We start from the raw sequence: 27,678 nt of genomic DNA, 5'->3' as shown, positions 1-27,678 counted from the left end.
GAACTTTTGACTTCTTGAATGTAAATGACATCTATCAGGAGGAAAGGGGTTTCCATATGCAACCTAATTTATTATTATATATTTTTTTCCCAGCTAAATATTTTTTTAGGTAAAAAAAATAATATTATAATATCTCTACATTTAAAAAGAGCATTTTATTTAACATTTGACATTTTAGTTTTAATCACATTGCTATGTACGTTAACAAAGCATTTAAAGAAGGTCAGTCAAATGAGAGGTAAGATGAACGTCCACATATTTTATTAAAGATATTTATTTGTGTGCTATGCATCTTTGCTAATACACGTAGAAATCCGTATTTCAGCCTTTATTTTGTATAGTAATTAAAATAATGTGTACTTGTTGTAACTCTCACTGACTCCAGATCAGTGGAAAAAGAGAAACTCGAGCTCAGCCCGGAGCGTTTGGTTGAGTATCGCCATGGTAACCGCAGACGCCTCAACATCGCGTCTTCCGGTTGGTTGTGTGTGTTTTCTTCTCAAAAATATATGACGACCTTCAAGCATGCGATTCATCTCTGAATACCCCCGATCCACACAGGTGAGAAAATGCACCCTGCGAGATATAAAGCCGTCCTGGCTTTTATTCTAACGAGTGATAGCATAGAGACACTTTTCAAAACAGAATATTTACAAAAACACTCCACCTGTGTGAACCTGAGGAGAACTGACAACAAACATCCATTAAAAATCACCAAAAACACCAGCTGATTCACAGACAGTGAGCAGAAATGATTTTTAAGTGTTCAAATACTAGCCACTGAATCTGCAAAGTTTGCATTATAAAAGAGTGTGACTATTTTAAATAATAGTTCACCCCAAAATCATTTACTTACTCTCATGTCGTTTCCACAACTGATGGATTACATTAATAATTGATTCATTACATTACAAATAACAAACTTTTTTTTGTATAACAAGTGTTATGTTTAAATATGCAAAGTATGCATTATCTAATTAAATATGCAGTAATGCATATATATTTCCGGAACTGAATGCCAGATTCAGATTCAAAATTTTCAAATTTCAAAATTTTTGGATATCTCTTTTTATCCCTCCATAAATCAGAAAAAAACTGTCAACAGTCAGGAAAAAATAAATCACATTTAAGTGCTGCTGAAGTGGAGAAAAAAAGAGAAATTGTGAAAACCCGGCCTTTAAAGATATGTATTGTAATTGAAACCTACAGACACACACAGATAAAGTGTAATAAAGAAAAAGATATTTTTTCTACTAGTCTGAAACAACGTGTTATGAAAAGCCAAATAGGCCAAAATCTCAAAACTGGTTTAAATATGCAAAGTATGCATTATCTAATTAAATATGCAGTAATGCATATATATTTCCGGAACTGAATGCCAGATTCAGATTCAAAATTTTCAAATTTCAAAATTTTTGGATATCTCTTTTTATCCCTCCATAAATCAGAAAAAAACTGTCAACAGTCAGGAAAAAATAAATCACATTTAAGTGCTGCTGAAGTGGAGAAAAAAAGAGAAATTGTGAAAACCCGGCCTTTAAAGATATGTATTGTAATTGAAACCTACAGACACACACAGATAAAGTGTAATAAAGAAAAATATTTTTTTCTACTAGTCTGAAACAACGTGTTATGAAAAGCCAAATAGACCAAAATCTCAAAACTGGCCAGTGCATGAAAAAGCAATGTCTGAAATATTTGTCATCTGCAGACATGAGAGTAATGAATATAGTGTCAACATGCCTCTCCAAGACAGAAAGTCTAGAGGACCAAACAGACCAAATCCAAAACCTAAAGACAAGTAAGCCTTCACTAAAACTACTGCTACTACTGATGTGAATTTAGTTTCTCTGCTGATATTTATAATGTCTTTTTAAAATATCTTTTTAGGGAGCTTCTTGATCTCAGGAGACTTTTATCACTGATCACAGCTCCAGTATCCAAACAGGTAAAATTGTAATTTTGACAATAAATTTTAATTGAAATTTAATTTTTGTTTTCAGATTATTTAAAGGGGTCATGTGATGCTTTTTTAAAGATCATTATTTTGTGTATTTGGTGCAACAGAATATGTTGACATGCTTTAATGAATAAACTGTCAAATCATATGTAAATATTGCTATTTTTTTCTTTACGAATATGGGCTCAAGCACAAAATATGCGATAATTTAAAGCTCAACAGCATTTGAGGAGAATGACTCACAGTCATAAAACCAACTGTAAAGTGTTCATGTAGGTGTCAACTATAATGCACACCTTTTAGATTTTTTATATTTATTAAAATAAACGGTAAGTTCATATCTACACTGTAAAACAAACTTACTGTAGAAATTACAGTAACTGGCAGCAGTTCGCTCGTAACTTACTGTAATGATGACGTATTTTTGACAGTCGTTTCGCACACCGCACTTCGTGGTCGCAATTCGCATGTCGTGCGTGTAACAGAGCTGTTGTGAAAACAAGCGTTGTGTCTGTAAACTGTCATAGTCGTACATTTTGGAGTTGTACTCTAACAAACACACACAATCTCGTATCTGTAAACTGTCGTGGGCGTAGATTTTGGAATCCAACTCTGACAAAAAACAGAATTACATACAATACTTTCAAATTACGCACGAGTAAATTAAAATGACACACAAATGCTTTGAATTATGTACGATTATTTTTGACAGTGATTTTATTCCATACTTCTCCTAGGTTCACGAAACGGTCGTCCATAAAATGCATTGCTGTTCTGTTGTGAGTAATCTTAAAGATTCCTAAATGCATCTACTTTCGGAAGGCCAAATAAAGTGCTTTTGCTTTCGCCTAGAAACACACAGCGTCTCCCTGACATGGCTGCTTCAACACTAACTGCGGTTACTGAAACCACGCCTTCTTTCTTTGCGTGCACATTTGGGCGGCATTACGCAAATATTTCCACATAGTGAGGTAGACATGTGGGGGCGTGTTAGAACGAGCCGTTTTAGGGGGGCGTGGCTGAGTCTTAACTTTGATAAAGAATATCTCTTTGGTTTTGAGACTTTAGTCTTTGCAACTTCAGGGATCTTATCTATGCACAATCAGCTTGTAACACTCCACAGAGAAAGGAAAACTTGAAATCGCATCATATGACCCCTTTAAATGTTAAATTTGAATTACAATTCTTTTTGCTGCTTCAATTCAAAATCAGGAATTGAACTGCAGTTTTATTCTCAGTTAAATTCTGAATGTGGGTTTGGTTTCACAATCGTTAATGTAGTTTTTCATCTCTGCTCACCTTCTCAGGTTTCATCGTTGAATCAATCCAAGGGACGGAAGCCTCAGAACTCCTCAAATGTTCCTGATCACCGGAAAAACGGCACAAGCACCGAAGCATCAGAGCTGGATAACTTTAGGTGCACATGCTATCTGCTCATTTTGCTCTTATTCTCTTGCATTTTTTTAACCAACATTCATGTCATTAACAGCGTGACCTACAGAAATCAGAGGTGTTTTAGTGAGCAGCCACATCACAGACTGTTCCTGGACATCTTCACTGCCTTGATCAATAACAGACTCGGTTGTAGGTCTGTATTTATGAGTATGATGCTGATGATGCATGCCAGTTATGGATCACTATAGACCAGTCTTATTTGTTTTTAGCAACTGGCTGGAAAATTCCTCCTCAGACACCATCCTAAGAGTTTTAAACTGCTTGAGATTGTTGATCAGGGATCCTCTTCACCAGGTGAGATCCAAAATCTCAGTTTAATATTATCTTAAAAATCATTCACTTTTAGAAAAGTCTGTAAAAATGTGAACCAATGTACAACATTGTTAATAGGCTAATATGAAGAAATGATCCGTATAAGTTATTTAACTGAGTAATAAATTACATTAAAATTAAGATTAAATACATTAAATTCATTATAAATATAAGTTAGTATTTTTGCAATGCAGCAACATGAACCAATAATTTTTTTAAAGACAATATATAAAATGTAAAATAGAAAGGCAGATCCACCTGATTGTAAATATTAACATACTATATACACAGTTGGTCTAATAACATATTATAAAAATAGTATAGAATGAAGCATTAGTATCATTATATATAGTTTAACAGCATAATTAGTGTTAATCTTCTGTAGTGTGTTATTATATTATTTGATGCGTTTATATTGGTAAGACGTTACAATAAGGTTATATTTGTTAATATTAGGTAACTACTAAAAATTAAAAAAAAAAAAAACCTTTAAAGCATTTATTAATCTTAGTTAATATTAATTTACGAACACATTATTAAAGTCAGCAGTTGTATCTGTTAAAATTATTTAATGGATTTGAGCTAACATGAACTAAAAATGAATAGTTGTAGTTTTATTAACAAAGGTTAATAAATGCCGTAACAAGTTGTATTGCTAATTGTTAGTTAATTTATGAACTAACGTTATCTAATGGGACGTTATTGTGAAGTGTTACTTTTATGTTATATTATGTAAGCTTATAATATAGCTATTGCTGTTTACACCCTGTTGAATTAAATAAAATACTAGTGATTCTGACACTCTTGTCTTTTATATTTTTCTGTGTCCTCTTATAGAAAGTCTTCTTTGAACTCCAAGGTGCTGGGCAGTTCGCTGAGGTAAACATTGTCACAATGTTCAAATGTTGATAATGCACAGCAGCGTGTGGAAACTCATTGTGTCTCATTGGGTGTTTTTCAGCACATGGAGTCGGTTGCAACCGTGTATCTAGAATGCAGAGAACGGACGCTGGAAATCGAGCAGCTGGTTGCAATGACATGTGAGACAAACATGCTGCAGTATGTTACACAGTGTGTACAGATTGGAAACGAGCCGCAAGAAGAATAATGCGTGCTTGCTGTGCTTGTTTCCCCATCATTTGCTCCGCAGATATGTTTCAGAAGTTGTCTTCTGTTGAGGAACAAAGACAGTGGATTATTAATTGTGGTGCACATAAGGTATGTGCTTTATTCATGTAAATCCTCTTCAAACAGCAGATTGTAGTTTTTTGTGTATTAGAGCTGAATGCTTATATATATAATATTTATTTATTTATATAGATAGATATTTTAAATACTATAATCATACTGTAATTAAAACCACAAAAAAAAAAACATTTTCGCTGCTTGAAATAAAATGAATGTTAACTAAAATTAAATATATCAAAACTTAAAATTCTTTTTTTTTTCAGCTAGTTGCCAAGGCAACATTTTTCATTTAGTTTAACTTGATATACTAAAATAACCAAAACTAAAACTGAAAAAAAAAAAGAATAACAAAATATATAGACATATTAAAATAATAATAATAATGACAAAAACACAAAACAAAATTGCAAAAACTTTACAAATAAAATAAAAAATAAAAATATGAATAAAAATATAATTGTATGCCAAATACTAAATTTACACTGATACTCTATAGACATATAAAAAAACGAATACAATTGACAAACCCACAACAAAATTATTAAAACTGAATACAATTAAATTATTAAGTAAAAACAAAAAGTATAAAACCAAAATCTAATTAACAAAAACTATAATAGTATATCAGATATACTGAAATGACACTGATTTACAGTAAATAATTTTTCGTTTGCACAGACGCTCGTGAAGCTGCTCTCTACGCGGGACAGTAGTGTGGTTTTAGGATCTCTCCTGGCTCTCACCACACTGGCTGAAAGGTGCTTTTATTTCATGAGAAATATATATCTACAGCAATTGCATGAGCATGATGGATTTTAATCAATAATCCCACTTCTCATTTAGTCAAGAATGCAAGGAGAAGATCGGAGAGCTGTCTGTTGTGGAGCATCTTCTAGTTGTATTACAAGAGTATGACATGTTTTCAAAAAGGTAAGTATTGGTTTGACAACTTAAGGTGTGTTTTTTTTTTTTTTTTTCTAATGATTTCTTTTGCAGTCATTTTTCTGTGTGTTGATGAATGAAATTGTTTTGAAGTTATGATTGCATGAGCATTCTTGCATTGAATTTGTGACTGTTGCTACTATTGTTAACTTAAATTTCGCAGTGTAATTACTTCTCGCAATTAACATATTGCTGTAAATCAGACCCACATTGATTTGATTTTTATTAGATATAGCTATACAATAGACATCACTTTAAAAGGTATTTTATTTTTTTATTTTATAGAAATGTATTACATTTTTTTATTTATTATTTTATATTATATAGGTGAGTTATTTATTTATTTAAATGATTACATTTTAATTAATAAATTTTTTTGGTATCTAAATGCAACTATGGGGTGCTAATTGTTTTGTTCCAGATTGTTTTCTCCATTTTTATTTATTATTTCTGTATTTTATTCATATTATCTAGGTGGTTTGTTTGTTTGTTTATTTACTGAAATTATTACAATTTTGAATGTTTTTTTGCATGGCTTCTACAAAAATATCAAGCAGCACAACAGTTTTCAGCATTGATAATAATAAGAAATCAGCATATTAGAATGATTTCTGAAGAACATACATTTAATTTTAAAATAAAATGAATAAATTGCGTTTTAAATATATTTTCAAATAAAAACTTATATACAATATTACTGTATTTTGATTAAAAAAATGGTCAAAAATAATATCTTTTATGTTATTTATGAAATAGGTCATCAAACCAATTAGTGGGACCTCTAGTGGCACAGAAATTACTTTTAAATCTGAATTCATTTGGATATTATTTGTCATTGTGTATATGTGTGTGCTCTCAGGCTGAGCGCGGAGCTGCTGAGGTTGCTGTGCTCGGTGCAGTGTGTCAGGGATCAGGTGCGTCAGTGTGACGGCGTGCCGGTGCTGCTCAGTCTCCTGCACTCGGAGCACGTGAAGCTGCTGTGGAGCGCTGTGTGGGCTCTCGTGCAGCTGTGTCAGGACCCCGACACCAGTGCTGAGATCCGGGCGTGGGGCGGTGTGCAACAACTGCTGCGCATCTTACACGGGTGAGTCTCAGTGCCTTCCGCTCATGTTAGTTTCAAGAGCTTTAAATGAACTTAAAGCCATGCACAACTTTTATTTCCAGAGAACGAGTGTATGTGTCCGATCGCTCCACCATAGAAACGCTTTCCAGCGCCAACGCGGCAGGCAGGATACACAGACAGCACGTGTCGGCGGAGGTGAGCCCTCAAGAGACAGCGGAGAACACCATCAATCTGCAGGCAGGTGAGGATGCACAGGAAAATACACAAATGTATTAATTTAGTGGTGCTTACTAATGATAATGATAAAATTAGACAATATACAGGGCTTAATAGATAGACTGTATAAAAAGTTATACATTATAAGCTTTCCTGTAGGAAATCCTAAAAGGTGAATTTTGACATACAGCAAATTTTTAAGCATCATGTAGTAGACAACATGTTAAGCATATTTAGATGCACAGTTTGCATCAATTGATGGACAGCAACTTCAGTATGATACCTACAATGAGTTTATGCACAGAATTTCTTTTCTTTTTTTCTTTTTTTGATATATGGTTATCCAAAAGTCTGAGACAACTAGAAAAATGCTTGTAATTTGATATTTTTCTCATTTAATGCAAATATTTTCTTTGCAAATTAACGAGTAATGAAAAATTTAATTAATTTACATCAACTATGTCATCTATCAAGACCAGTCTCAATACAATTTTTCTTCATTATTATTACTATTGTTTTTGTGATATATATATATATATTTTTTTTTTACATATTTTGAAGGTAAATACTCCTCTGTGAAATGTATTTATTTTATTTATTTATTTTTTTAATTAAAAATATTTCATTTTTGCTTTTTTTTTTTTTTTTGTAGGTATTGGAGGTATTATTTTTACTCCTTTGCGACATTTATTTATTTATTTGTGATATACATATATACATTATTATTTATGATACATATAATTCATATATACTGTAAGATGCATGTACAGTGGGATATGAACAATGGATTTTTTTTTTTTTTTTTGTGAGATTCACTCGAATGCACAAATATGGCTGTGTTTGAGATGACTTTTCCCGCAGTAGAATACATTCGGCATTGTCTTGCATTCTAGAAGTCACAACTAATGAAAGCACTAACTCCTATCCCTGTTCCCAGCATGCTGTGCAGCGATCACTGAGCTTGTTTTGGACGACACAACAGCACATAATGTGGTTCAGGTAGTCCGCTTCTCATTGTCTCATGCTTCTCTTGAATCGAAAACATCAATTTGTATTAATCTCGTATTTATGTATTCTACATGCTTTGATTCTGTTTTAGGAGAATGGTGTGTACATAATTGGCAAATTGATTTTGCCACAAAGCTTTAAAGATTCTCAGGCTAAATCTCTGCAGGTACATCAAATGTGATTTACAGTCTCGAGCAGGTTTAATATGAAAGATACAGTATTTATCACATAATAATTGAACTATTTTCTGAAGTGTTATGCTTTCAGGGCCCTACGATTCCTTTTTAGTATGGAACGCAATAGACATCACTTTAAAAGGTATTTTTATTTTATTTTATAGAAATGTATTACATTTTTTATTTATTATTTCTGTATTTTATATTATATAGGTGGCTTATTTATTTATTTATATTATTATATTTTAATTTATTTATTTTTTGGTATCTAAATGAAATTATGAATTTAATTATTGTTTTGTTCCAGACTGTTTTCTCCATTTTTATTGATTATTTCTGTATTTTATTCATATTATCCAGGTGGTTTGTTTGTTTATTTATTTATTGAAATTATTACAATTTTTATGTTTTTTGTTTCTTTTTTTGTATCTAAATGAAATGATGTTGGTGCAAATGATTTGTTTGTTCCAGACTGTTTTCTCCAGAGTTGTTCGAGATGTTTATTGATGTTGGGCACTATGTGAGAGACATTACCGCGTATGAACCGCTGCAGGAGAAAATCGCCAAATTAACGGTAAGATAGTGATGATCTTTGTTGTCTTCCTTGACCCTGCTGCTTCTCCGACATTAAATTGAAACTTTTGCACTGAACTAGTTAGAGAGAAAGGTCAAAGCTCTCTTTAATATTTTCTCTCTGGCCCGTTTATCTGTTTTCATCCATTTATCTGTTCTGTAGGAGGAGGAATTGGATGTTCTCAGGGAAAGCATAGAGACGGTGAACCAGAACCGACCTCCTCTGAGAGTGATCAATGGTTATGCGGTTTTGGACCATCTGGGCAGCGGTGCCTTTGGCAGCGTCTTTAAGGTGAACCGTCTTCACTGTTTATTCGTGCTGTGTTAGTTAATAGTTCATTTGAGCCATTCACAGTTGTTTTTGCTCCCACTCAAAGGTCCGTAAACAGAGCGGACAGAACATTCTGGCACTGAAGGAGGTGAACTTTCACAATCCGGCCTTTGGCAAGGACAAGCGGTCCAGAGACAGCAGCGTGGAGAAGATTGTGTCTGAGATGACCATCATTAAAGAACAGGTGAATACATGGAGTCTCTGTCAGAAACAGCTCAGACGTCCCTCTAGTGGTCAAAGCGATGAAAGTCACAGATCATGCATTTTGCTAAATCATTTCAAACCTAAAATAATAATAATAAGATGAAAAGAAATGATATTTTTCATAACGAAAATAAATCTTGTTTTTTTTAAGCATGAAGCTTTTTGCACAATGACCTTGTTTGCATGTCAAATAAGCACATTCTCATTACTGTAATGCAAAAAAAAAATTTATATAAAATCATGGGGTATTTTAAACGATGATGTTCATTACTGCATTTTTACATCATTTTAATTAGTAAATGAATGTCACAATTAAAAAACGTAATGGTCCTGAAATAATTTTCATTAAGCAGAATATAATTTCTGTATATAATTATAGTATATCATTTCTTACAAGCTGTCATTTATAGTTCTTAATTTCTTTCAGATGTCTCATCCAAACATTGTAAAATACTTCAAAACATTTTTAGAAGGTATGTACTCCTCTGTTTATGAACATTTTGTATTATATGTAATATTTATATTTAATGATATGCATATAATGAATATTACAGTGAAGTCCAAATGTCTGTGATACTTTCACATTTAATACAAATATTTCCTTTCCAAATAGTGAGTTTGAGTAAAAAAAAAATGAACATGAAATTTGAGAATGTTTTAATATTTTGTTTGTCTTCTGAAAATTCTGAAACTTTTTGTATATTTCCAAGCATAAATGATAAACCGCCCAGATTTCCAGACTTTTGGACACCAATACATCTACAATACAAATTCTGAAACTTTTTGTATATTTCCAAGCATAAATGATAAACCCCCCAGATTTCCAGACTTTTGGACACCAATACATCTACAATACATATATATGCATGTGTGTGTGTGTGTGTGTGTGTGTGTGTGTCTTTTACAGCTGTCCGTTTTTGTCTTTGTCTCAGCTGATAAGCTCTATATCGTGATGGAGCTCATAGAAGGAGCTCCGCTGGCTGAACATTTCAGCTCTCTCAAAGAGAAACGGCAGACGTTCACTGAGGAGCGAATCTGGAACATTTTCATACAGGTGAGCAGCTCGACACTCACACAGAGCAAGAGAAATGTGAAATAAAAGTGAAGTAAATTCATATTGAAAACTCCACAGATCTGTCTGGCTTTGAGATACTTACACAAGGAGAAACGGATCATCCACCGAGATCTCACACCTAATAATATCATGCTCGGAGAGAGAGATAAAGTCACTATTAGTGAGTTAATATCACCTTTTATCTGTCCAGAGCATCATATGAATATATAATGCTGGATATGTAAGTATAGGTATAGTATATGTAGGGGCTGTTAGGCTTCTACACTGCATCACACTGTATACATAATAACCAATCTAATCTTTTTTCCAGCTGACTTTGGTCTTGCTAAACAGAAGCAGGAGAACAGTAAGCTGACGTCAGTGGTTGGGACAATACTGTACTGCTGGTGTGTACTGAAATCTTTCATTTGCAGTTCTCAAATACAACCAGCTGAACATGTGTTGGAGTTTGAGGTGAAGCTAATTTTCTGGGTTTGTTTGGTTCGTGTGTCAGTCCAGAGATCGTGAAGAACGAGCCGTACGGTGAGAAAGCAGATGTTTGGGCCGTGGGCTGCATCCTCTATCAGATGGTCACCCTCACACCTCCGTTCTTCAGCGCAAACATGCTCTCGCTCGCTACCAAGGTGACGGGTTTACCACATAGTGGAGAAATCGGGGGGAAGCAATGCATTGGATAAGAACTGAGGAGTTCATTGCAAAAATTGATAATTTTTTTTTTTCAGAAATCACATTTTTTTAATTGCGCATTCCAAGTAATATCAATCAAACTGCAGTTGGGTTGTTTTGATTAAGCAATAATAACTTAAACAAATACAGGTAATTTACAAAATTAATGTTCACTGAAAGTATGTTTTTCTTTTTACATATTAAAAGTTTGTTTTATAGCAAAAGCAGATAACTCCCAACAGTTGTTTTTTGGCAAAAGCAGATAACTCCACATTTCATGTTTTAGAGTTTAAAAAAACACTGGTTTAATCTTTGTAATCTCCTCAGATGACAATTTAGATGCCTGACAAACGTTGATCATAAACTGTATGGATGTGATTACACGCAATGCACGGAGCTTTTCCCTCAGCATTGTAACGCGCTGCTTTTGCAAGCTTCCGTGAAAACGTTTCAGCTTTCATTTTCCTTTTTCGCCCTGAAGAAGATATCACAGGTTCATCAAGTTCGTCGAAATAATCCATCCTCGATCACTTTTAGTCAGCTTTGACGAAACTCCTCTCGCAGTGTTGCCAGATTGGAAATGTCCAAGTATCGTACCAGAAGCTCAAAATTACCGTATTTGGAAGAAAATGATCGTACAAGAGTAAAAACGTACAGAATACAGCTATTTATCTACTAGACTAGAACAACAACTTTTAGACACAACCTTCAAATTACCACAATAAATAAATAACTATGCTAGGGCACTATGAAATACGTTTTATGTTTTCCCAAATTCCTTTTTTTTTTTTTTATTCCAAATTAAAAATTTGTTGGATTCTGTTTTTTTTTTCCATTTTAATTTTCCCAATTTTTTTAAATGGTTAAATTAAATTTTATTAATCAAAAGCACGTCTAATTAAATAATAAAACATATACAATTCAACATCAAATCTATTAAAAAGTTGAACAAAAATTACATGTTTAGGGTCTTATGAAATGTTCTATTTTTTCACCTTGTTTATTGTTACCAAATTCTGTTTTAATATGTCTAATTATTTGAATGCATAAAAACTACTTTTATTTATAGCCTTATGAATTTTTTTTTTCTTTAAAAATTCTGCATTGTGTATTTAAATGTTTCTGGTTATCGAATGAAGGCATAACACATTCATTTAATTTATCTTTTAATTAATGAAAATTAAAAACAAATTTTTTTTTGGCAAACAAAGGGGATTTACAATTAAAATTAAAACATTAACCCGCTGCTTTTGCAAGGTTCCGTGAAAACGTTAAGGCTTTTATTTTCCTTTTTCGCCCCCAAAGAAGATATCACAGGTTCATCAAGTTCGTCGAAATAATCCATCCTCGATCACTTTTAGTCAGCTTTGACGAAACTCCTCTCACAGTGTTGCCAGATTGGAAATGTCCAAGTATCGTACCAGAAGCTCAAAATTACCGTATTTGGAAGAAAATGATCGTACAAGAGTAAAAACGTACAGAATACAGCTATTTATCTACTACATGGAAGAAATATTGTGATTATTCCTTCATAATTTTAGTAGTAGTAGTTGTACGTACATTCTACTGAACAATAATAATACATTTCTGGCAGAAACTATATATTTTTGACTCTCAGAGCAGTTCTGGGGATGTTGTTCATGTATTTATGTCCTATTTAGTGAGAAGGCAGATGCTGAAATCACCCGAGCATATGTGTGTAGTAAACAAAACCGCGTGACATTCATTCAGACCATAGACTATGATTCAGACAGACACAGAACATGCAGGATTTATATTTAAATAGCCTTTTTGCGGCTTAATATTTACAGATACTAGTCCATATCACGATTTAAGTGTAATGACCTTCCTTTGAATAATTAATCCAAACTTGGACAAATTCCGTGACATTCCGCATTATACAGTAAATTCCGTTGACTGGATCCATAGGCGTACCTTGTGGGAAGGTCCAAACTCCACCTCTGAGTCGCTGTCATCAGAATCCTGCGATGTTGAGTGTCCTGAGGTGTGCACCAACCCATTTAGAGCATCTGTAATGAGCTGATTTCGTGGCTTTGTTTTGATGAGGTTGACTTTGGAAAAAACACGTTCTAAAATTTCGAAATTATCGTACATTGTGGGATTTTTTTCATTATTGATCGTACATCGTACAGAGATCAAAATTATCGTACACATATGATAATTATCGTACGTCTGGCAACACTGTCCTCTCAGGTAGCAAGTCTTTTCAAAGTGAAAGTAGCCTTGTCACCTGACCTGAATACATCGCGCTGATTCGCTAAAATGGACTTATCGGCTTCTGTTCAAAAACAACAACGGTGCTTGTCGGCTTCTGCAGTAAAACGTGAACTGGCTTTTTTGACAAAACGTGTTTAGGGTTCAGATCGCGCTATATGTGGAGAATAATGCACGGCAATCAGCTCTTTTTTTTTTTTTTGAAAGTGGCGTTTATCGGTTTTTGCAAATGCACTCTTCAATTATTCAGACATTTTAAAAGAACTTCCATATGATTCGGTGTGGGATTTTCCATTTATAAAGCTTGTCAGGTGGTTTTGATCTGATCTTGCTCGTGTTCTTGATGTGTTTAGATTGTGGAAGCGGTCTATGAGCCAGTAGGAGACAAAACCTTCTCTGAGAGAGTGACTGACATGATTAAATGGTATGATTTCCTGGAGAGTTGCTGCTTTCATGTATGAAGTCTTTTCTGCTCACTATAAGGCTGCATTTATTTAATAAAAAATTCAGTAAAAACAGTAATATTGTGAAAAATTATTACAATTTAAAAGAGCTGTTTTCTATGTGAATATATAGTAAAATGTATTCCTGTGATCAAAGCTGAATTTTCAATTTTGAAGTGTCACATGATCCTTCAGAAATCATTCTAATATGCTGATTTCGAGCTCCGTTATTATCAGTTATTATTGGTGCTCAACTGTTAATAATGGTTTTAATTATTATCAGTGTTGAAAACCGTTTTTGTGGAGAAAGTCTTTAATCTTCCCATGCTGTCACTGAGAATGATAGGAAATGTGGTCTTGTTGCCTCCTCGTATTTTCTGGCATGCATTATAGCTATTCTTCATCGACAGTCACTAAATTTAGTTTTTAGTTTGGTTTCTTAGTTTTCAGAAGATGTACCACCTTTATAGGACACATTCTCTTTGGCTTCTGATAGGTGCTTGACTCCAAACGCAGACGTGCGTCCTGACATCATCGAGGTCAGCTCCAGAATTTCAGATATAATGATGAAGTTTGTGGACAGTCTCTGTGCATCCTACAATTCACTGGAGAGAAGGGCAGAGCGAGACAGGAAGAGAGCGCAGAAGTACTTCCTGGAGAGTAACAGGACCAGGATGTGCCGCCCACTGCAGCAGGTTCGATTAATAAACTACTGGACATTTCTTCATTATTATAACCTGTCTGTCGGTTAAAGTGCCCCTGTTATGCTGTTTCCAGTATTGCCTTTCATGCAGTCTGTAATGTAGCTGTATGTGAATGTAAACAATCTGAATCAGATGAATCACAACCTGTAAGTATGATAAATATCTATCGAGCGTTCAAAATACAGAACTATGGAAGTGGATGTATCGTTTGTGATACGCGCTGTACGCGGTAGACCAATCACAGCAGACTGGGCCATCTGACCAATCAGAGCAGAGTAGGCTCGGGAAAAGGAGGGACTTAGAGAGACTGAATCTTTGAACTGCTTTGAACGAATCGTTAGAAAATGAGAAAACAAAAGTGTTTTTTGACCCTGCATGCATGTAAACCTATTGTAGGAGACTCCCAAAAGAATATTAGGAAACTTAAAAATGGCATAATAGGGGCACTTTAATAAATAAATCTAAATACAGCCTGAATACTCTTTGAATTTTGTTTTTGATTCAGAGCGTTGGCCTCAAAGAACAAGATGGATCACAGACTCAGAGTTTGGAAACGTCTGCATCTGTTTTAGCAAGCGGAGCAGAACAAAAGCAAAGCCAAGGTGACAGAGTTTATCTGTAATATACAAATAACATCAGTTTCTGCTCTAGCACTGAAACACTCTACACAAGTATTGTAACGCAAATGCTAAATTGCATTTGATCAGTTTCAGTTGCTGTGTAAACAAATGCTTGCGCAAATTAAATCTTAAAAGTATTTAGGTCTTATAAACATACAGTAGCAGCTATTTGAATAAAAACACATCTGCTTTAATGGCACATATATTAGACTCTAGCGCCCTCTTGAGTTCTTGAGTACTAAGGTTTGTTACCACCAAGATTGTACTTGTGTAAAATATGTTTCTAGGCAAAGAATGTGTGTGTGTGTGTGTGTGTATATATATATATATATATATATATATATGCTAAATTTAGAAATAATTCTTGTTTTTTCCTTTCTTAAAATGTGTAGACATGTCTGGGAATGTCAGTGTTAAATGTTCTGATGAGCTGAACAGGTGAGTTTATGCTTTCTGATGTCTTTCTGTTCCAATTTTTTACACAATTAGAGGGATAGCTTGAATAATTTAATTTAATTTAATTTAATTTAATTTAATTTAATTTTATTTTATTTTATTTTATTTTATTTATTTTATTTTATTTTACAATGTAAAAGCAGTAAAATACTTTCTGTTTTGCATTTGGCAGTGCGGATTGTCAAAAAGCAAAAGCACGACCAGGTAAAAAGTCTCCGTTTTGCTCATATGCACAAATATGAGATGCTCAGTGAATTTTATTTTGACTAATTTATATCGTTTTTGTAAAAGTAACAGTGTTCTCACACTAAAGGTTAAATAGCTAAAAATATCAGGGCATTTCTTTAGTTTCACTTGTGTTTCTCACACATTCACAGCATCAGCAGGAATTTGTTTATCTCAGAGAAAAGTTCGACAAATTGACGATCCCAACCAAAGGCTTCTTGAACTTCTGCATAAGATTGTATTCATAACTCAGGTAATTTAGAGTCTGTTTTCAGGCATTTTCCAGAATGTTTCAGTCTCTTTGACTCCTATTTTCTGTTTTTAGCTCCCACCAGCTCCACAAAACAGCTTCAAGCAGCGGGCAGTCGAACGCTTCAAGAAACCGCTGTTCACGTATGGAAGTGATCCGTACAATCTAAAGGTGGAGCTCAATAAGGTACTTCTGTTTAATGCAACAACAATCATTTTTGGTTTGTCATCTTGTACTATTACTGACACGAAGCGGCATGGAAGCAGCATCATGCAAAAGCAGCAGTTTCAGTTACAGTACCAGCCGTTTGTAGAAATGCGCTGTTTGAAGTCGACCACGATTCATTTATTCCACGAGCAAAAGTGCACAATTATGGCCTGTTACTGAGATAAAATCGTCGTCTGATTGATAGTTCATACTTTTTCAGCAAATAAAAGTTATTTTAATACAATTGTACAAACGTGCACCTTCAGCTCGTGCTTCATGTGTCTTTTTGCTGTGAAATCTTTACTGATTTTTGTGAAGTAAATGTAAGAATAACTTTTATATTGTTAGAAATATTTCATGATGAACACTTACTGGACTGAAGCAGCACATTTCAAATCATGTTGAAATGTGAGTATCAAATATGATCATCAGGCTTTCGAGGAACGTTTATCTGTTCATCTCTCAATCATCATTGTGTTGCATTATGTTTTGCAACCGAGAGCTTTGATCATCAAACTAAGGATTAAATATCATCTTACTAAGACATATGTGACCCTCCTCGACCACAAAACCAGTCGTAAGGGTACATTTTTTGAAATTGAGATTGAGCTGAATAAATAAGCTGTCCATTGATGTATGGTTTGTTAGGATAGAACAATATTTGCCCGAGATACAACTATTTGAAAATCTGGAATCTGAGGGTGCAAAAAAAATCTAAATATTGAGAAAATCACCTTTAAAGTTGTCAAAATTAAGTTCTTAGCAATGCATATTACTAATCAAAAATTAAGTTTTTATATATTTACGGTAGGAAATTTACAAAATATCTTCATGGAACATGATCTTTACTTAATATCCTAATGATTTTTGGCATAAAAGAAAAATCGATAATTTAGACCCATACAATGTTTTTTTGGATATTGCTACAAAAATACCCCAGCGACTTAAGACTGCTTTTGTGCTCCAGGGTCACATATTATTGGGAGATATAGAGTCACAAATGACATTTATATCATTTTATGTAAGTACTCTGTTATACTGTTACAAAGATTGCATTGATTTATAATACAAGCATCAGAATTTCATCATACTTATTTGCCATATAAATATCAGCATGTGCACCAAATTGCATATTTTTGCTCAGTTTGGGCCTCTAAATAAAACTGAGCTGTTTTTTCCTCCATATTTTTACTATAGCATACTAAATGAGCCATAAAAACCTGATGTATCAATTATTATTATTATTATTATTATTATTATTATTGATACTTTAAAATGTTATCTAAATATATATACATACACACACACACACACACACACACACATACATACATACATACATACGTATATATGTATGTGTGTATGTATGTATGTATATATATCCGGATGGGAGTGAGGATTAGGGGGGTGAGTGTAACGGAGGCCAGTGGTAGGTGCTGTGCATGTAAACCTCACTCCCCTGATCTCAAGAGACGCACTAGCGACTGACGCACTAGCGACTGATGCCGGAGACCCTGGTTCGAGACCCACTCGGAACGATAACGATGTGTGGCGGTGAGCACCCAGGAGAGAGGGGTTACATTGGTGCCGTGACCCGATGGGAGTGAGGTTTAGGGGGGTGAGTGTAAAGGAGGCCAGCAGTAGGTGCTGTGCAGGTAAACCTCACTGCCCTGATCTCAAGAGACGCACTAGCGACTGACACTAGTGGCTGCAGTCTTTAGCCTTCTTGTTAGTGCGTCCGCCTCCCATGCCGGAGACCCGGGTTCGAGACCCACTCGGAACGAGAACGAGGTGTGGCGGTGAGGACCCGGGAGAGAGGGGTTATATATATATATATATAAACTGTTCCAGGCTTTACAGGGTTAATGGGGAAAAAGGTGCAACAGCTCCATCTTGTGGCTGTTTCAGTGGAAAATTAATTTCATTGTGAATTGAGTTGAAAAATAATTTTCAGACCTTTGAATTCAAACCCTTCAGGTTCTTCGAGGAAGTCAGGAGCTGGTGGAGATGTCATCAGCCAGCAGAGAGTGGTGGTCCATGATCCAGTCTTTAAGTTCAGACCCAGCCGCTGCGGAAAACCGTGGAAGTGGAACTCCAAACTGTACATTTTTATCTTTGGTTTAATTTTAAAGCTTAACAAATGTCACTGAGCTCGTCTAAATTATTTTGTAGGGGAAGCAGGTTGCTCCAGTCTTCAAGGCGGTCTCACCTATGAGGACATACAGGTGGGATTTTAAACGTTGTTGTTATGCAGCACATTTTAAACTATTATGATGAATGCATGAATCATTTTAATATTACACTGATTTCTGTAATTTGATCCACCAGCACGAGTAATTAATCATATCCACTGATGATGCTTACTGATCTCTGTGCTGCTGTTTTCCCTCCAAAATTATGTCACTTACTGGAGGATCATGATGTCATTTAAGGAATGTTTTTTGTCAGTTAAAAGAAATTAAAAAGGCTAACAAGATGGAAAGTGATATTCATGACCCATGAAAAGTGGATTATAAAAAACCAAATGAAAAAAACAAAAGATCCTCCGTCCTGGAGGATGATGTCATTGAAGAACTGACTCTTGTTAATTAAAAGAAATTAAAATTACAAGGAATATTATTTATTAATCGGCTACTCCTATTAGCTAAATTTAGTATACATAAATGCAAATATAGGGGAAATAAGCTTTTGTTTTTAATTTTAAAGACAGAAGTTCAGCAATACCGAAAAACTATTTTATGTTTTTAACCTTTTAAAAATGTTAAAGGTTAGAAAGCTGTAATATGTTACTATTTGTAAACATTTTAATGTTTTTATTTAACTTTATTTCTGTCTTTTGATTTTATTTCTTTCATTTATTATTATTATTATTATTTTATTATCCTAATGTAGCCCCTGACTTTATTTGTAATTTTTTTAAATCAATAAAAAAAAAAGGTAAAAAGACTAACAGGATTGCAAAAGTTGATCACTAATTAATTTATAATTAATTGCAATTAATATGCACAAAATTATATTTAAATTATAGAAAATAAAAATTATGAAAATTATGAAGATCTGGAATAATTATAAATAAATTGTCAGTTTTTCATGGTAAAATTCAGTGCAGCACAGACAAAACTGAACATTCACTCAAACCTAAGTAGTGAAATTAGTTCAAATTCACCCCGTTCACTTAAAAAGGGTTAGTTCACCCAAAAATGAAAATTCTGTTATTAGAAGATGAACGAAGGTCTTACGGGTTTGGAACAACACGAGGGTGAGTAATTAATGACAGAATTTTTGGGTGAACTAACCCTTTAATGGTAACTAATAAGATTTCCATCTTTAAAAGTAGTGAATTTCATATTTCTTCCTGTATGTTATATGGTAGAGCTGTGAGTTTTTTTCAGCCTGTCTGATGTTTCAGAGTATGGTGGAGGATGTGCTGGAGGAGAACGGCTATTACAGCACGCCTCTGGGCAGGTAATGTGGATTGAAGCTGGTTTCTGTTGGATTTCCTCTGCTGTCATTGACTGTCTGTCTGTCTGTCTGTCTGTGTGTGTGTGTGTGTGTGTGTGAACGGCAGAAGTGAAGTGGATTCAGGAGCGGGAACCAGACGAATTCAAACCCCGTGACCCGCAGCAGCTCTCTTATCTGCCTGACAGCAGCCTCTCAGGTCAACCTGACAATAATCACATTATGAATCATAAGCTGATTTTGTGCATCTGAAGAACACATGCTGATAGTTGATTGCAATAATAGTCAATGCACACGCATAGATGATTTACCTCATTGAAATCTGTGCACTTTAATGTGTGTGATTTTCCTTTTTTTTACAGATTCACACAATACATGCGTTTGAGTTAAATATAGTTTTAATATAAAATAGTCCTTTAGTTTTTATTAATTAAATTAATTTATTACTTCCACCCACGTTAAAAGGAGGAACAAAACTCAAAACATTTATTTGTGATGTGTGTGTGTGTGTGTGTGTGTGTGTGTGTGTATAAGCCTTTATAATGACATTGTTTGTCTCTCTATATTTATACATGTTCAGTGGCATCCAAAAGACTGAGAGTACATAGAAAATAAATAAATAATAGTACAGAAAGTTTATAAAATTGAGATAAATATTTAATATTCTGCAGAATCTGTGCTATTTCTAGGACACTAATCAAATGTAAGACTGCGCAATTTGTCATTAAAATATGTTTTTTTGGAAACACTTTACATGAATGTCTCATTTGTTGACATTATTTAATGCATTTCCTAACAATGACCACAATATTATTTATTTATTAATCTTAGACAATATATACAACAGCAATACACTTTTATTATTGGCATTTATGAATCTTTGATAATGCTAGTTAATAAAAATGCATTTGTTCATTGTTAGTTCCCAGTGCATTTATTAATAATTTATAATAAAATGTATAATTTGATTTAAAAAATGTATTAAATGTAGTAAAAGTATTGTTCATGTTAACTAATGTAGTAAGTAATGTTAACAAATGAAACCTCATTGTGAAGTATTACCTGTTTATATTTGATTATTTTTTTACAGTTTATTGACTAAATATTTGTAAAAAATCTACAAAAAACATTTCTGGAGTGTATCCTATCCTGTTTTCCCAATTTAGCAATAATTTTGGAAAATGTTTGGAATATGTATACAAATATATACAGTATGCAAATATTCTGATTGACCAATTCAATTTAAAATGTACACTACACAACCAGAGCTCAGTATGGTGTACGCTGTATCCCACAATGCAGTGCTCGAGTATGATAAATAAACCTGAAGTGATATCAAGTCTCATTTGTTTTAATGATCCAATTTTTCAAGCAGATGGCTTAAAACAGCAAAATAACAGATTCTAGAATAACCACTTGCAGAATGAAACGCACTGAGGTCATGTTACAATTGTTTATAATTGAGACATTTATCATTGCATAATTTTTTTATAGGCTATTCTTAAAGTAGCAGCAGTATGTCAATCCATACACCGCTTATCAGCGACCTCTAGTGCATAAAGACATGAAGTGCAATAAAGAGGCACGACCGTAAATGACAAGTAAATATTTATTGAATTTTCTTTATAATGGTCTATTTCAAATAGATATACACAACTATACATACTGCACAGTTTTTATAAGGAAACAAAAAACATGGACACGCCAGAGCTGAACAAAAAAAAAAAGAGTCGTACGTCTTTTCCTGTCATTTACAGGCTGAGAAATGTCCATATTATCAAGCTGTTTCCAAATGCATAGAGTAAACCGGGAGCAGCGCATCCCAAAATAACTGGGATTGTAACGTCGTTTCCCCGCTCCGCGATTCTTACAGAGAAGAATAACAGAATGATCCCCGTGTCTAGAATTGTGGCGAAAAAGTGTCACCTGTAAGGCAATCTGTACAAATGTCCATAAATAAAACTCCATCTCTTTCATAGTCCAGTATACACATTTCCCGCTGCATAATGGAAGACTTATAACACCTCTCTGTACGTGGTCTATAGAAAAACGCCATTTAAAGTGACTCCGCTCATAAATTACAGCTGGACAGGCGGATATTTTCCGTCTGTTATTATGGTGTCAGGGTAGCCCAATGCACCCCATCTGTTCGTCGACACCTCGTGCAAAAGCATCGCCCCTGTTATACAGGTTCAAATGATGCCAACATGCTGCTAGCAACAGACATACATACATTCAGGGAAAACAAATTACATCATATACAACGCATAATCAATCTTTTGGACAACATACGATATAAAGCTGCTCTTATACGAATAGCCATGCGTTAGCAGCTATTGCACATAATGAAACGATAAGGAAGTGTTTTACAAACACACGTGAAACGCAGACAACCTTTGCTTGTGCGTAATGAGCAAATCACGATGATATCTAATATAGCTTTAAAACCTGAACAATTCCGAATGCGTCTTTGCTCACAAAACAGTAAAAAAGCCTGTTAAATACATTCAAGAGTGACATTTACAGCCCAGGTTGGTCAGACAGAGAGTAAAGGGGGTTTAAGGTTGGATTTTGAAGGCGAGCAGCTCCTCGGAGTGCATGTTATTGAGCGAGCGCAGCTCAGGCAGCTTCAGCAGCAGCTTGGTGAAGACGGCGGCTTCGTTCGAGTGGTTTTTCATGATCAGGTTCCTCAGGGCTCTGATCAGGGTCTCCTGCAGGGCCTCCACGCCGCTTACGTCCTCGATGGCCGATCGGTCTGTGAAAACATGCAACAATCGATCAGTTTCACGAAAGCAGCAACTGCAGACACTGACACCAGTAAATGCATGTACTAAAATCATTTTATTAGAATTATTGAAATTATAATAATTAAAAGCAAAACCAATATGTATAAAATAGTTCAAAATTCACCCAAGATGGTATATGAAAATGTATGAAAATATAAATAATAAATTCATAATTTGATTAAAAATATATAATAAATAAATACTACAAATGATTAAAGATAAATATGTTACATTAATGTAAATGATTAAAAATTATTAAAAGCAAAACCAATATGTATAAAATAGTTCAAAATTCACCCAAGATGGTATATGAAAATGTATAAAAATATAAATAAATAATAAATTAATAATATTATTAAATATAAATAATAAATAATACAAATGATTAAAGATAAATACATTACTTTATTAAATATATTATTACAAATAAATAGTAAATAAATAATACAAATGATTAAAGATAAATACATTCCTTTATTAAATATATTATTAAAAAAATAATACAAATGATTAAAGACACGTACATTACTTTATTAAATATATTATTACAAATAAATAATAAATAATAATACAAATGATTAAAGATAAATATATTACATTAACATAAATGATTAAAAATGATTAAAAGCAAAACCAGTATCAATTAATAGTTCAAAATTCACCCAAGATGGAAAAAAAACGTTAAATATAAAAATAAATAAATTATAAATTATTTATTGATTATTAATTAATTAATTATTTAAATGATTAAAAATACATAATTTATAATATATTCATAAAGAGTATTTAAAATTATTAAAAGCAAAAACAATATGTATCAATAAATAGTTCAAAATTCACCCAATGCTGCCAGAGATATTGTTAAAATCTATATGAAAAACTATTCTAAATATAGAAATTCTAAATAACCAATTAATAATATTACTAAAATGGGTAATTAGTAATAATATATTAATATAAAAAAACATTTACAAAAATGAATCATTTATATATAATAAGTTTTACATGAAGAGTGCTAAATTGCACATCTTGCTGCCCATTATGTTCCAAACAGTTAATTATTGGTTAATTGGTTTCAGCTATGATGCCGCCTTAGAAGGCAGCTTCTAGACAACAGGACGACTCACTGGGTAACAGTATCTCTTACACCCAAGCAGTCTTATTTTTAGTATTAATTGTATACTATTATAGTATTTATTAATATTATGAATTAGCTTTTCGTTCTGTTTTAAGTTTCCATTTCTATTTGATTTTAAGTTTGTGCTTTTGCATTTTTTATTGCACCGAAAAGATGCGTTTCTGTTTTTGAAGGGCGTACCTGCAGACACCAGCACCACGGCGGAGAAGAGACTCATCTCTTCCTCATCCAGCTGCAGGGCGCTGAGCTTCTCGCTGAACTCAAACATGCAGTTGAGCAGCTCTCCGGCGCCCATGGAGCGCAGCAGGTCCACGCCGAACTTCCTCCCGCTCAGGAAGGTCACGGTCCGCTCTTTCACATCGAACAACGACACGAAGCGCACCATCAGCACCTGCGCGGAGAGAAACGGAGGAGAGCGTTAGGGGTCTGACGGACGCTTGCGCGGTCTGAAACGCATCGGGACTCGTGGTGCTTTACCTCAAAGGTTCCCGCCTTGAGGAGGTTGACCTGGTCGTGTTGGGAGAGGTCCTGGAAGCCCGGGATCCGCTTGGCAAATTCCACCACTTCTCGTACGGCAGGGATGAAGCTCTTGGAAAACTCCTCCCAGATTTCATGACCGGGCTTGCAGGGGTCCACGAAGGGGGAAACGCTCATGGGACACACCTGAGAGAAGACCAACAGAGTCACATTACTACACCAGATACGCTTTAGTGCTAAAATAGCTCTGCTCCATTTTAAGGCATTGTTAGTGCGCTCGACACAATGGCTGTTGAACAAATGCAACAAAAGATACATTTTTTGGGGGAAATTTGAATTTGAATTCAAATTCTGAGACAGTATGGAATGCATTCTTTGCAGAGAACACAACCTGTTTAATGCATCCTGTTAAAATGCATTGCTTTGAGCTTGAATAAAATTCACCTCAAGATGATGGATACAGCCAGAGAAATTAATCTATTAGAAATTATATAATTAAATTATTAACAATAATTTAGAAAAAAAACTATAAATTAAATACTATAAATTAATAATTAAGTAAAATAATACAATTATTTTGTAAGATTTATTTAAATTCTTTTAAATTTATTCAAAGCAAAAACAATTTGAATCAAAACATAGTTATATATATTTACAAATAAACTATTATACCTAATTTTTGTGTGCCTTGTTTACATTGTTAGCTTAGCAACGTGACAAATTTCACCCAAGATGGTGGATGCAGCCAGAGAAATTGTCTATAAATGTATTTATAATTTAGAACAAAATAATAAAAAAAATAATAGATTCTTTATTTTTTAAAATAACAACGAATTTTTAAAAATAATATTACATTTATATAATAAATACAATCATTTAAGAATGCTTGGGATTATTTTCTAATTTTTAAAATAATAATATTGGTAATTGGTAATATTTGTAATATTTTAACAATATTTTCAACATGTTTTTCTCTCAAGGAATTTCTTTATATTTTAATTTTTAATTGTAGTTTTAGTAATTTTATGTGCTTGTCATTTTTTTGTTTGTTTTAATATTTGCATTTAGTTTTAAATTGTAGTTTTAATAATTTTGGTACTTCGTTACTTCTGTTAGTTGCCAAGACAAAATTTGTAATTGTCATTGAAATGTTTTTCATGTAATATTTCAGCAAAAAAAAAAAAAAAAAAGCTGTTTTAGTTTTAGCTTTAGTTAACAACAACACTGATCTTAAGTTGGCATTGCTAATATTGATGTATAAACAGCAGAAGGTCACTAACCAGATGTCCTCTGTTTGCTCCAGTCTGGACTTTGTTCATGTGGTTTCTGTGGTAAGGCAGGCTTTCTGGGCTTCGACTGCACTGCTGGGTCACGTGATACCCGGTCACATGATCCCTGTAAGGTCCAGCGGTGGTTTGCACGGCGCCGCTCTGGTTCCAGTGGTTCCAGCATTCCCGCTGCGGCTCCTCGTCCTCCTTGCTGCTGCTGCTGAGTGTTTCGGAGCTGGCCGGAGATAAGGACCCTCCGCGGGGCGAGCCGTACGCGAACAGGTCCTCACGGGGAGTGGGTCCAGTGCTCGGCACGTCTTCCTCCCCGCTGTCTGATGAACAGGACGACGCCGTGTCCATGGGAACGACTGACTCTGAGTCCCGGGAGAGATCCGAGGAGGAGCGTGGCGAATCCGGCGGCGACGGCGAAGAGGAGCTGGACTTGCTCTGGCTGCTCTCGATGGCACACGGGGCGGTCTGTGCGCCGTGAAGCATGTGCTGCAGCTGACTGTTATTCATCATGTTATTCATGGCCGTCTGCATCTCCAGGAGCATCCGCTGCTTCTCCCGCTTCGGGATGCGTCCAAAACGCACAGCTGAAAGAGAGATTGTTTGTTAAGATTCATTGCATTTAGTTCTTCTGCTTTAGACTTAAAAAAATGTAGTTGTGCTACAAGTCCTGATGTCAATATCACAAAAGCTTGAGCTCATAAGGAAGCCGGATATGGCTTGTAACTCACCGTCTCGGGACATCCCGACAGATAAACACTTCTTGAAGCGGCACTGCTGGCAGCGGTTGCGGTTTATCCGCACAACAGTGCAGCTTTCTGTCTTCAGGCATTTCTTATACTGAATATTCTGCTGGATGCTTCTTCTGAAGAAGCCCTGTAAAAAATGAAAAATAAAAAAATAATGCAATTTTCCGCTAACAGTGTTTATATATATATATATATATATATATATGTGTGTGTGTGTGTGTGTGTGTGTCTACATATATATACTTTTTTTGTCCTTTTTTATATAGCTTTATTTTTATTTAATTTAAATTTTTTATTTGATTTAATTCAACTTATTTCACTTAGCTAAGTTAAGTTTTTAAAATGTAAGTAGAAATTAAGTCTTAATTTTTTATATTTATATTTTGCTTCAGCTTTATTTCAAAATAATGCAATTGTTTGTTAGCAGGGTTATTATAGTTAACTAATACTAAAACCATAAAATACATTTATGTTACTTGAAATAAACTTAACATGAACTGAAATAAAATTAATTAAATAGGGCTGCAGCGTAAAGCAGCACAGGCTGTAAAACTGGCCTACGATTCTGGACGTGAGCCCAGGTCTATTTTCTTCCCCAGCAGAGCTGATAAAAGCCCGCTCCCAAACACGAGGAGAAAACTTCAAATACACGAGCAATCATTTCAATCACTGATATATCAGCAATAAAAACAGGTCACAGCAGAACAAAACACTACAGTGCTGCAGAAAACCCTGAAGAAAAAGGTCAAGCACTATATTTCGAGCATTATTATAAAGCATTAAGGCACAAGAGGTGCATTACAGTGTCTGAAACAGGGTTATTATAGGAAACTACAACTGAAACTAAAATTAAAACCATAAAAAGAAATTTTTTTATTACTAGAAATAATATAAACATTAACTGAAATAAAATTTACAAAATATTTCAGCGAGTTCCCAAGGCAAAATCTCATTTTAATTTAGTTTAACTTGATGACTAAAATAATTAAAACTGAAACTAAAATTAAAAACATAAAAAAAATTGTTACTTGAAATAAGATAAATGTTAACAAAAATAATTAAAAAAATTATTTCAGTGAATTCCCAAGGCAAAATATAATTTTAATTTAGTTTAACCTGATGTAAAATAACTAAAACTGGAATAAAAATTAATAGACACTATATAGACATATTTTGAAAAAATCTAAAAATGATGAAACAACAAAATTACTAAAACTTAAATAAAACTGAAATGAAAACAGAAAAAAAAACTATAAAAATCTAATAATAATATTCAAATATTAATTAAAACTCTAATAGTATCTTAATTATACTAAAATAACACAGACAACACTGTTTCCTTATAATAATATCATATCTAGAAATACTAGAGGTCTGTTCCGAATGCTAGTGACTGAAGAGATTTGGAATGCAAACTCAAAAAAGTGCAAAATGCACATATTGTTAAGCTAGGCACAAATATATATATATATATATATATATA

General features: G+C 33.9%; 2 protein-coding genes across 2 annotated transcripts in view; one reads left to right on the top strand and one right to left on the bottom strand.

Annotated features, from left to right (window-relative positions):
* Positions 1-1,692: 1,692 nt before the first annotated feature.
* On the top strand, positions 1,693-19,999 carry nek10 (NIMA-related kinase 10). The gene is made up of 34 exons (XM_016464317.1): positions 1,693-1,801; positions 1,891-1,948; positions 3,268-3,377; positions 3,450-3,548; positions 3,625-3,709; positions 4,565-4,606; positions 4,689-4,767; positions 4,878-4,945; positions 5,594-5,673; positions 5,759-5,845; positions 6,717-6,941; positions 7,022-7,161; positions 8,074-8,135; positions 8,236-8,310; positions 8,398-8,462; positions 8,792-8,894; positions 9,057-9,185; positions 9,271-9,408; positions 9,856-9,901; positions 10,361-10,482; positions 10,561-10,663; positions 10,814-10,889; positions 10,997-11,126; positions 13,758-13,828; positions 14,344-14,542; positions 15,057-15,153; positions 15,564-15,609; positions 15,800-15,831; positions 16,005-16,105; positions 16,178-16,288; positions 18,287-18,389; positions 18,482-18,534; positions 19,719-19,774; positions 19,878-19,999. Exons 1-34 carry the CDS (start codon positions 1,740-1,742, stop codon positions 19,924-19,926), a joined length of 3,102 nt encoding a protein of 1,033 aa, XP_016319803.1. The 5' UTR covers positions 1,693-1,739; the 3' UTR covers positions 19,927-19,999.
* Positions 20,000-21,363: 1,364 nt separating this feature from the next.
* LOC107671434 (nuclear receptor subfamily 1 group D member 2-like) overlaps positions 21,364-27,678 on the bottom strand; it is a 9,831-nt gene continuing 3,516 nt past the window's right edge. The window contains exons 4-8 of the mRNA XM_016464355.1: positions 26,178-26,322; positions 25,450-26,033; positions 24,170-24,355; positions 23,873-24,083; positions 21,364-22,523 (exon numbers count right to left, since the gene is read on the bottom strand). Coding sequence (XP_016319841.1) covers positions 22,327-22,523; positions 23,873-24,083; positions 24,170-24,355; positions 25,450-26,033; positions 26,178-26,322 — 1,323 coding nt within the window. The 3' untranslated portion in view covers positions 21,364-22,326. The remainder of the gene's footprint in view (positions 22,524-23,872; positions 24,084-24,169; positions 24,356-25,449; positions 26,034-26,177; positions 26,323-27,678) is intronic.

This window comes from Sinocyclocheilus anshuiensis, unplaced genomic scaffold (genome assembly GCF_001515605.1).
Source record: "Sinocyclocheilus anshuiensis isolate Anshui unplaced genomic scaffold, SAMN03320099.WGS_v1.1 scaffold552, whole genome shotgun sequence".
NCBI classification, from domain to species: domain Eukaryota; kingdom Metazoa; phylum Chordata; class Actinopteri; order Cypriniformes; family Cyprinidae; genus Sinocyclocheilus; species Sinocyclocheilus anshuiensis.
This window is presented reverse-complemented; position numbering and strand designations above follow the sequence as displayed.